Source organism: Gopherus evgoodei, chromosome 1, assembly GCF_007399415.2.
Source record: "Gopherus evgoodei ecotype Sinaloan lineage chromosome 1, rGopEvg1_v1.p, whole genome shotgun sequence".
Taxonomy (NCBI): domain Eukaryota; kingdom Metazoa; phylum Chordata; order Testudines; family Testudinidae; genus Gopherus; species Gopherus evgoodei.
The window spans coordinates 250618822-250629597 of NC_044322.1; the positions used below are offsets into that span (position 1 = coordinate 250618822).

The 10776-nt window shown below is 42.7% G+C and overlaps 1 protein-coding gene across 8 annotated transcripts in view; it reads right to left on the reverse strand.

The window, feature by feature from the left end:
- BCL2L13 (BCL2 like 13) overlaps positions 1-10351 on the reverse strand; it is an 80084-nt gene extending 69733 nt beyond the window's left edge. For 7 of the 8 annotated variants that reach the window (XM_030542850.1, XM_030542841.1, XM_030542855.1 and 4 more), the window contains exons 1-2: positions 10262-10351; positions 1019-1208 (exon numbers count right to left, since the gene is read on the reverse strand). In XM_030542850.1, the coding sequence (XP_030398710.1) occupies positions 1019-1139 (121 nt within the window). In that variant the 5' untranslated portion in view covers positions 1140-1208; positions 10262-10351. Of the gene's footprint in view, positions 1-1018; positions 1209-7367; positions 7391-10261 lie in introns of those variants that run through there. The other variant, XM_030542845.1, reaches the window with a different exon arrangement.
- Positions 10352-10776: the final 425 nt, after the last annotated feature.

The window sequence follows — 10776 nt, forward strand, 5'->3', positions numbered from 1 at the left end:
TGTTCCTTCCTCTTCCCCAGATGGTGGATTAACAGTGAAAGTCTTCACGGAAGAATTATTTTTAAAAAGAAGGGATCTGAAGGCAGAGAAGGGAGCCCTTTAATAAACAAGTGGGGAGAATGGTCCAAATACTAGTACTAGAGGTAAATAGGCTCCCTGCATTATTTGCTTTAAATTCTGTTGTCTTGCTGTACAGTTCAGAACAGTGCTACTTACAAGAAAAGAACTAAATACAACATAAAAAACATACTTCAGTTCCACAAAGATGTCAGATTGCTAACCCTGGAAACTAAAATTATATCCACAAAACAAGAGAAATAGTCTATAGCAGTTGTGGCTTCCTTTAGATTGCCCCCACCTCCAGTATGCCTCAGAACTGCTCTGGAGGAACTGCTTCCATGATCCATGCAGTGCTTGACTTCTCTAGCCTGGTCTACACTAGCATTTTGTTGGAAGTATCCCACCACCGTACTACCACTGACTGCAGCTACAGTGGAAGCACTAATATAAACAGGGCACAAGTGTGTAAACCAGTGTTGCTTGCAGTAGGTTTAGACAAAGCTAGAACTCAGATAGCGATTAAAAAAAAAAAAAAAAAAAAAAAAAAAAAAAAAAAAGGCTGATACCTGTTTGACCCAGTCTCAGTGGCTAAAGCACAAGTGGGAGCTTGCCCAAAAAATGCAACTGCAGAGAAAGCCTCAGGAGTGGCAACAAGGATGACATCCAGAATATATCTTCTGAGGAGCTACAGCGAGACCACCTATTTCTTTCATATACAACAAACGCCACTGTGATAATAAACTGTAGTCACTATGAACTCAGCTGAAATTAAACCAATTACCTAGATGTGAACTGTTTTATTTCTATCTCCAGGTCTTCATGTTATTTTAAAAGTGAACATATAGAGAAATACACAAGTCTAGCTGCTGCTTTTTGCACTTTTTACATACGTGCAAGACAGAGTTCTCAATTCTACAGTTAATTGATAAAGCAACCACACAAGTAAATACAATGTTACCTGGAGCTGAAGGAGGATGTTGCTCTTGTGGCTTCTCCTGTGACAAGAGCCCCAGGTAGCTGAGAACAACATATTTTGTTTCATAGTGAAATCCTACAGGCACAGCAGTAGAGGACGCCATTGGATTGACTTGCAATGCTCCACAGGGTTAATGGTGCACGTAGTTTTTCTTCTGGCTAAGAGGGGAAGACTGAAAGAGAGAAGATTCATTATTTTTTTGGTAAAGAAGAGCAGAAATCCATACTCCCTATTAATCATACCCCAGGATTCTGCTAAAGACTCTCTTAAGAGTTTCCATCTCAATACCCTATGGAGAATTTATAACTGCTGTTTCCATTTGCTTTAGGGTGAAGCTTTGCCTACTAATGCCTCAGTTCAAGACGACATTTCTTTCCTTTCTTTTCCACTCCAGTACCATACGAAAATATATGGCTGGATTAAAATGGAAAAGGGGATGGTGGGTGCTCTCTTACATGCCTCAGACTGGAGAAACTTTTGTTTATAAAGGAACACAGTTAACTGGAAAACTAGGTTTAAAAGAGTTTAAGACAAGTTTGTTTCTACACATGCCTGAATTCGCCTGACATTTTTGTGGCTTTCTAATCACTTGCCTACAAAGTAGGAAATCACAAATTTTCTATTTTCATAAATGTTTTTCCTCTTCCCCTGTTGTGTGACAGACCAGCATAAACAGAGAAAACTGATTCTAGTGGAACTGCAAATCTGGGAACCTACAAAGTGCTGTTAAGTGCAGGAAAACTAATAGAAAGATTTCTCTCTCTAATCTTTCATTTATAGTAATCATTGTTTATGCTTGTAACAGTAGATAAATTTTCATATTGTGGTTTAAGCCAATAGTATATCTCTAAACTTAAAACTGTGTAGTTTGCTACTGCTTAGTTAGAGCCTTTACACAGGGTTTGGGAAGTTTACTTACCAGTAACTGTTAAGATAGTTTCACTTTGCTGTCTTGTCTCACACATTAGTTAGAGAGAAACTGACAGAACCTTGGCGTCTTTTACTGCGGCCTGTAGTGCAGCCATGAAGTTCACTGGACTTGTGAATTTCATGTTGCAGCTGCTCCATAATGTTCCCTTTAGATACAATATCAGGAAACTGCTGGGGAGTAAGGGTGGAGAGAGAGAGCTCTCCTTTCCCCAATCTTTTGTTGTTTCTGCTGCTTCTCATAAGATTCCAGCACTGCTGCTACTCACATCTTATTGCACAATTAAGTTGACATGGTCATCTCGCATTCACTTTAGTGTTCAAACAGCAGCATGGTTAACAGAGGAAAGGAATTCCACACCCTTTACAGGTGTCTCCCCCTGCAGGTGGGAAGGTATCTCCCTGACTAGTAGCAGATTGAGACTGAATTTCTCAGCCAGGCACTGTCCCTCGATGAGACAGAGATCCAAATATCTTCAATATAAACATCTGGCTGATAGACTTTTCCATTCCTACTACTGTTATGTATTTCACTTTATAAGTGCTCAAATGAGAGAAAAAATGAAAAAATGTAAGGTCAAGAGAGCTAAAGTATGACAGCTGAGAAAGGGTAGCAACAAAAAAATGACCAGATCTCAGATGGAAATCACAGAAAAGAAAAGAGGTTCAAGGCAGATTTTCAAAAGATTTAGACTATTAGTGTCTATTTACTTATTTAAGTAAAATGAAGTGTGGATGACTATTTCCAATGGGAATCTAGTCAAGCAGCACAAGGAAGCCCACCACAATGGTCAGAGAATTCACGACCAATTTTAAAGTTGAAAAGCTCTCAATTGCTTCAAATGGTTAATTCCAAACTATAAGTAGTGCATGTTTTGCTGCTAGAGTAGACCTCTAATGATGAAGCGGACAGTACACTCCAAAGATGATGGAGGCTACAGAAACAGCTATTTGACGGGTTCTGAATAGTTCTATCACTGTCAGGATTAGTGCGACAATTACTTTTAGCTAAAATTTAATGGTACAAATCTGGTTAGATTTATAGTAATGAAATCTTGTGAAAAACAGAGCTCTATTTTAGGAGCCTTTTAGGCCATTCCTAGTGTTCAAATTTCAGAATGCCTTGTGATCAGTACAGACAATGCATTACAGGGCCATAAGTACAGTCAGTCCAGCAAACGATGCCTTTAAAAGAAAAAAGTCTTCCTTTGTGTCCAAATGAGACATTAGAAGTAAGTTCTAAACCTCCTCATTATTGCAAAGGCATGCAAACTGCTTGCTGGTGCAACCAAATTGTGGAAGATAAGCAAAAATAAAAGCCCCATGGCTATAGAGCTGTTTTGAGGTGCTATGGAAAGGATAATGAACTTAACAATAAAAGGTGCAAAAGGAAGAGACTCAGTGGGGAAGCAGTTAAACCATTCGTTTTTATCTTTAATATTTTCAAACTCATTTAGTATTAAAAGCAGTGTGGAGATCACTTTTACTTAGACCAGGGGTCGGCAACCTTTCAGAAGTGGTGTGCCAAGTCCTCATTTATTCACCTCAATTTAAGTGCCAGTAATACATGTTAATGTTTTTAGATGGTCTCTTTCTATAAATATATTATATATTACTTATCTATTGTTGTATGTAAAGTAAATCAGATTTTTAAAATGTTTAAGAAGCTTTATTTAAAATTAAATTAACATGCAGATCCCCCTGGACCAGCGGCCAGGACACAGGCAGCGTGAGTGCCACTGAAAATCAGCATGCATGCCATAGGTTGCCTATCCCTGATTTAGACTATACTCTGAATAGCCTGCCTCCTCTTGTTTATTTCAGAATGCCTGGAATATTCCCCATGGTTGACTCCTCTGCTGCAGAAATGACTGCAGCTGCACTTCATACACAAGACTAATCGTGAGATACTTTCAAGTCAACACTGGCATCTCTAGCCTCACATTAATAATCTTACATTCATATAGCACCTTTCACCCTCGAGTGCTTTATAGACAACACTGTAAATAATGCTACACCCAGCACTAACAGTTTCTGGGGTGGAACAGCAGCTGTTACACAACACACAACTACAGTACTACACATTACGTGAAGAAAAGCACCACAGCTAATTAAAACTTCAAAGGAAATTTAGATAGGCAGATCATACTTTCATGAGATGGGTTAAACCTTACTTATAGTTTGAGTTAAAACTGCACTGAAATTGCTGTGAAAGACCGCACTCTTTATTACGCATTTCCCAACACATTATGGAGCTTTTGTTCAATATTGTTTTACAGAACACCCCAGGTTCCCACCATTTCCTGCAGCACTTTCATGGTTCCTTGGAGGTCTTTGGTTTGCAAACTGAACTGCGCAGAATTGTGATTGTCTTACACAAGCTGAAAGAATTTCAAATGATATCTGGAGGAATCCAAGCACTGTACTATATATCATCTAAGAACAATTTTTAACAGAGGACGAGGCACTATCCTGAGATGAGATATCTCAGCCAGCATCGAAAGGAAGGGAGTCCACCAATACACAAAGAATGGGACTCCGTGGTTGTACAGGGATCCACATACAAGATTTAAGCCTAATTCAAAGTACATGCGCAGCACCTCTGAAAAATCAGGTCATGGGTTGTTTGGAAAAGAGATTAAAAATGTTTCCCTGTGGAGAGGACGAAAGAAAGAACAAGCCACATGTAAAACATGCTAAGCGCTCCAACACTACAGTGATGGCAGCATAAGAACCTGTATGGAACAATGAGCAGTAAGAGTCTTCAGCTTTGCTGAGAAAACATCAGTGACAAACTTCAGAATCCAAAAGGTGGCATTTCAGAGTTACTGTTTTTTGCAGAAGAGCCTACAATACAATAATGTGATTACTCATTTTGATTATGGGGGTTTATAGTTAAGATTTTTTCCATTTATGAAGTGAAATAGAAAATACTGATTCTCATAGTGCAGGCTTCACAGAAGAGGCCAATTTTTAGAGTAAATTAAAAGACAAGAGAAGTGACAATGCAAACTAGAGGAGGGACAACATTCCATGTCTTGGGGCAGAATGAAAAATGAGCAGATAAACATTTTGTCTGCTTCTCTTATAAGTGTATCAAGGCCGGCATCATTTCTGGAGCAGAGAAAACAGTGCTCAATGTAAGAGACGAGGTCATATAAGCAGACAATATTGTTATGAAGTGCCTTAAAAGAAAGGGGAAAAAAATTAAATGGATGCAATGGATTTAACACAAGAACAAGAGACTGATTACTCCTTATCAAAACAAAATGCAAGGGCTCAAATTAATTATTGTGAATGGCTAACAATACCATTACTTCACAAAACCCAATTAAACCCATTAAAATCTCTACATCTATTCAAGTTTGTGACCCATAGTCCTCTCTCCCCACCCCGCATCAAGAAAACCCTCCATTATCTCTTTGACATGGGCTCAGCCAATCAACTGACCTGGCAACTGGTGTGGTCAGCCAGACTGACATTTCCTCATCCAGTCTGGCATCCTAATCTGTAGAAGGGTCATACATCAATTAAGTGGCAATACACAAGCTACCAATGAATACAACGTTTATAATCCTCTGGTGAAGGGGCTTTGCTATGTTTTAGCCCTCGCCTATTAGATGGGATTTCAGTGCACATTCAGCTTTCCATTTGCCTGACTAAACTTACTACTGCATTCAAGTACACTCTGCCAGACATCACCAAGATTTTCTGTGTATCCATTTACCTGTTATAGCTCAGAGACCCACCTTATGCATTTCTAGCTACACTAACAGAATTTTTTAAAGGCTTTTATTGCCAGGTTTATAAAGGATAATGGAAGACGACTATGCTTACAGTGGTCTATTTAACACTCTAGAAATAAACACAACCTCAAGTGTAGCAGCCCTGTTACGGCTTGTGTTCACTGCATAATTAACTGAAGTTATAACTCAAGTGTTGCCTCTAAAGTTGCTGGCCCACTAGGGGATCTAGTTTATGGCTTGAGTAAGCACCGCTTGTCAGCTGCTAACACAAACACTCTGGGCTCTTCAAGTATTTCCTCTGCAGTGTGGCCACTCTCACCTCAAGCTAGGCTAACGCGAGTGATTGCTACAGTGATGACACAGCCTTAAAATTAAAATGATTTTTAAAGTAGCACACTTTTGAAATATTCCACCATTTTGAGCCTCTCTCCAGCATAATACTTTAAAATAGTTATGCGTCTCAGTTCAGCCAGTTCACCCCATTACACTTTATATCGCACCTTAATCTAAGATGTTATATTTACATTGCACTTTTTATTAAAAAACAACAGATCCCAAGGAGCTGCACTGGTCATAAACATATGAAGATCATTCCTCATACCAGCACAACAATAAAGTCAGTGAAATGTTCTATAAGTTCAGAGAAGCACTGCAAGACGATTTTGAACTGAAACTATAAGAGTGGACTAGTGTAGCAGTTCTCAAACTGGGGCCTGAGTACTCTAGGCATCCGCGAGTCATGTCCGGGGCCACCGGCCTCACGGATCAACTCCTCCTCCTTCCCCATCCAAGTGCCTCCTGCACACTGTGAGGGAAGGGGTAGAAAGAGGCAGGGAAGAGGAGAGGCAGAGGTGCAGCAGAGGCAGGAAGCGGTGGGGTAGGGCTTAGGGGAAGGGGTGGAGTGGGGGCAGAGAAAGGGTTGAGCATCCCCAGGGAAAATAAAAAGCCAGCTTGGGGATCTGCTACAAATTTTAAATCGAAATAGGGGTCCTCAGGTTGCTAAAGTTTGAGAACCGCTGGACTAGTGGATTGATTTAAATCAAGGTATTAAAATCATTATTTAAATCACCAAGTGGAAAACATTGATTTTAATAATCAATTTTAATCAACTTTTCCATTTATATGTCAGTTATTTTCTAAAACTGTGATCCCCAAATTTTTTACCTCATGACCCCACTTACCACTGTCCGCACCCCTCCCCAAGCCAGGAGTGTGGCTACAGATCAGGGGAGTGCAGGGGACATTGACGGGGTAAAGGGGCCAATGCTGGGGACAAGAGAGGAACCTTGGACGGAGCTGGCAGCCCGGGCCCCTAGGCGTGGGACTGGGGCCAGGAACAGAGCTGGGTGGTGATCCCTCCTGACATGGGGGCTGGACTAGGCCCCAGTCACACATGCCCAAACATTTCCCTATGCCCCACTAGGGGGGAACACCCCACAGTTTGGGGAACCTCCATTCTAAAGGTGCATTCTCACTGGTTGTTGTAACTCTGATGCACCTTTTTGCTACATTGATGGGTACATTATAACTACATATATTGGTTTAAGAAATTATATAGCTTAACATTTTCAGATTCTTATTAATTGTACATTTTTAGTATGTTAGGAAATGGTTAATGATGTATTGCTTATTTACTACATAATTAACTTTTTGCTCACGATTTGTGTCAAGCTGTATTCGGGTCATAGCTGGAATTTAAATGCACAAAACAGCATATAAATTTATTTTTATTAACAAAACAACCTTATATGTTTTCGATACCTAAACTTCTCTTATCAGAACATGTTTCACATTTACAACTAAATAATAAGTTTAGGTATTAACATTTTATATTAAATTCAGATTTCATTTTCAACAGGTTTATTTTTAAAAAGAAAAAAATGTAATTTAAACAACAAAATCAAGAAATCCAATTTAAATTAAATTTTTATATTAAAAAAATCACCACCTTTTTCCACCCTGGTTTAACCTGGCAGAATTGGTCTCTGAGAATGTCTCCTTCATCTGCTAGAATTCTCCATATCACCTGCTTTTGCAGGAGTTGGGAAATAACCACACACATCTTGAGGTATTGCTACCCTGGTCACATCTATACTATGTGTGCCACAGCAGCATAGCTAAGGCGCCATAGCTCCGTTGCTGTCTCCCATAGTGCAGATGCAGACTACGGCAACGGAAAGGGTTTTTCACGCTGAAGGAACTCCATCTCCTCAAGCAATGGTACCCTAGGTTGACAGAAGCATTTTTCTATTGACTTAGCTGCATCCATATCAGAGGTTCAGTTGGTGGAGCTATGGCACTCAGATGTGGATTTTTCACACCCTTTAGCACCGTAGTTATGTCAACCTACATTTTAGGTGCAGGTGCAGACCAGGCCTAAGTGACATTAACTGGTTTTAGTAAATGGTCAAAAATTCATCAGAATTTAAACGTTTCAGTTCCTACCGGAAATGAATCAATATTTCATCTATTACTATTTCTCAAGTTGTTATGTAGTGGTATTGTAAGTCATGTTGGTCCCAGGACAGGTAGGTGAGGTAATATCTTTCATTGGAGCAGCTTCTGTTGGTGAAAAGAGACAAGCTTTGGAGCTACACAGAGCTCTTCTTCAAAGCTCAGTGTAGCTGGAAATCTTCTCTTTCAACAGTGAAGCTAGTCCAATAAAAGATATTACCTCACCCACCTTGTCTCTGTTTCTCAAGTGACACTTAATAGATGGAGGTACTTGAAAAAACTATGTGGTGGTCATTTATTTGGGGTGTGGTTTTAGTTAACCTCAGAATGCTCATTTAGTTACATTCTCCCATAAACAAATGGTTTGTTTTTTTTTAAAAGAACAATTAAATGACTTAATGAAGAGGTTTTCAACCTTTTGCAAACTTTGACCTTAAACCATGATGTTGATAAATCATTAAAACCCCAATTTCCATTAACTTAAGTATTACAGTTTTTATTCATTTTTAGTAGTTTGCAATGCCATTTAATTTCATGTTGCATAAATTAAAAATAGTTAAAATATAAGTTAATCAACTGGTATATTAGTTTAAAAACAAACATTCACACACATATAGTCCATGGGATAGCTGCGAAGTCCTTTCAGGATGCACAGATACTCCAGTGATGAGTGAGATATGAATATCTCTAAAGATAGATAAATGGCAAGAGGCAAATCAAAGCAATAAGTCACTCGGTAAGGTAGGAATGAACAGAAATCATATGCCTGTATGCTGTATCAGCACACGCACTCCAATGCAGGCACATATACCTGTGCAGCCAATAGTCACATCCTTCGGCCACGTGATCTATATGCTACCCAATCATTTGCCATTCAGATCCTCCACACTATTCCTTGTGCTTACATATTAAACTTCTCTCCAAAATTATCCATTAAAGACAGTTAGATATTTGATATTTCAATACTCAAAGCTCATTCACTTGCAAAAAAACCCAGCACATCTGTCCAATTTATTTCAATATTAACATTTGATTGACACACCTGGTCTGTTAGATGTGTGTACAGAGATTTCACTCAATTTAGTAAGATCACTAGAAATGACATATTATGGGTGTTGTAACAATGCTCACTCTGTAATCTGGTAACCCCGTTAAAGAGAAAGAGTAGATGTCTATATTCCTATAGAACAATGAGGAGTCCGGTGGCACCTGAAAGACCAACAGATTTATTTGGACATACACTTTCACTGGTAAAAACCCCACTTCTTCAGATGCATTGTACACTTCTTCTGTACAACCTTATGTGTCTTTGAATAAAAGCTCACTGAGGGAACCATCGCATTGTTTCTAATAATTACAGAGCAAGGATTCCTTAACTTGTTAAAACTTGCTAAATGAATAGTTAAAGAGAACTGGCCCTTACAGCGCTTTGGCACGTGACGTCCCCCTCCAAGCACCCGGCACAGGCTGATACGCAGCGAGGGCTGCAGACGAGCTGGACCCCGGGCCCGGCACGGCGTTTTCCCCTCTCCCGAAGGGAGGAGTCAGTCAGCCACGGGGACCCCGTGCAGGAGGGGCCGAGCCGGGGCTCAGGACCCGCTCTCGGAAGGGCAGAGCCCAGGGCTGGGGAGGTGCCAGCCTAGGGCAGCTGCAGCGCCAGTCCCTCACCGGCAACACCAGCGCTGCGGGGCGGGCCGGGGCCGCGGGCGCCGGCCTCAGCGAGGAGCGCTCGGGCCAGCAGCCTTCGCCCCGGGGCCGCCGCTCAGTCAGCGCCCGGGGGGGGCGTCCTCCAGCCACCGCATCCCAACCAGCCCCCCGCGCGCAGACACGCGGGTGGGCGAGGGTCGCATCGCAGGGGAGGCAACCAGTGGGGGGAGGTGGTAGCTGGACGGGTGGGGGGGGGGCAGTACTGACACTGCCCCCCCCCCGGGGCTCGCGGCAGCTCGTGACCGCCCCTCCCTTCGCTCGTCCTCTCCCCCTGTGACAGTTCTCCAGGCACCGAGTCCGATCCCGGGGGCGCCGCGCGGAACTCCCATCCCCCTCGCCACGAGCCGCACGCGCGCCGAGCAGGGGCGCGCGCAGAGTGCGGACCCCTTACCTGAGTCTCGCGAGGCGGCGGCTGGGGACGCGCGGCACTGCCTCCAACCTGTGCGTGCGCGCGTTGCTCCCAGCTGCCCTAAATTACAGACGCCGCCATGATGGAGAGGGGGGAGCGAAAGGGCATCGGGTAACGTTAGCGCGTTCACGTCACGGGGGAACCGGAAGGACAGTTCGCGTCGTGTGAGCTCCGCTCGGCGACGATAGCAAACACCCTTCCTCGAGGGTCACTTCCGCCTCGGTACCTGTCATGGCGGCGGTGAGGGGGTTGAGGTGTCAGTCAGCCTGGCTCGCTGACCCGATAGGACCGGTCATCCCCCGCTCAGGGCGTGACACAGGCTCCCTCGGGCAGACCCCGCCAACCCGAGCGCACGGCCCTGTGCCCGGATCCCACTGCCCCTACGGGACACGGCTGGGATCGTCCTGCCCCTGTGACTCTGGCCCCACTGCCCTGGATGGGGATGGGCTTTTCCTGGCCCTGTGCCCCCATTGCCTCCAGTCCTCCTGGCCCACTCA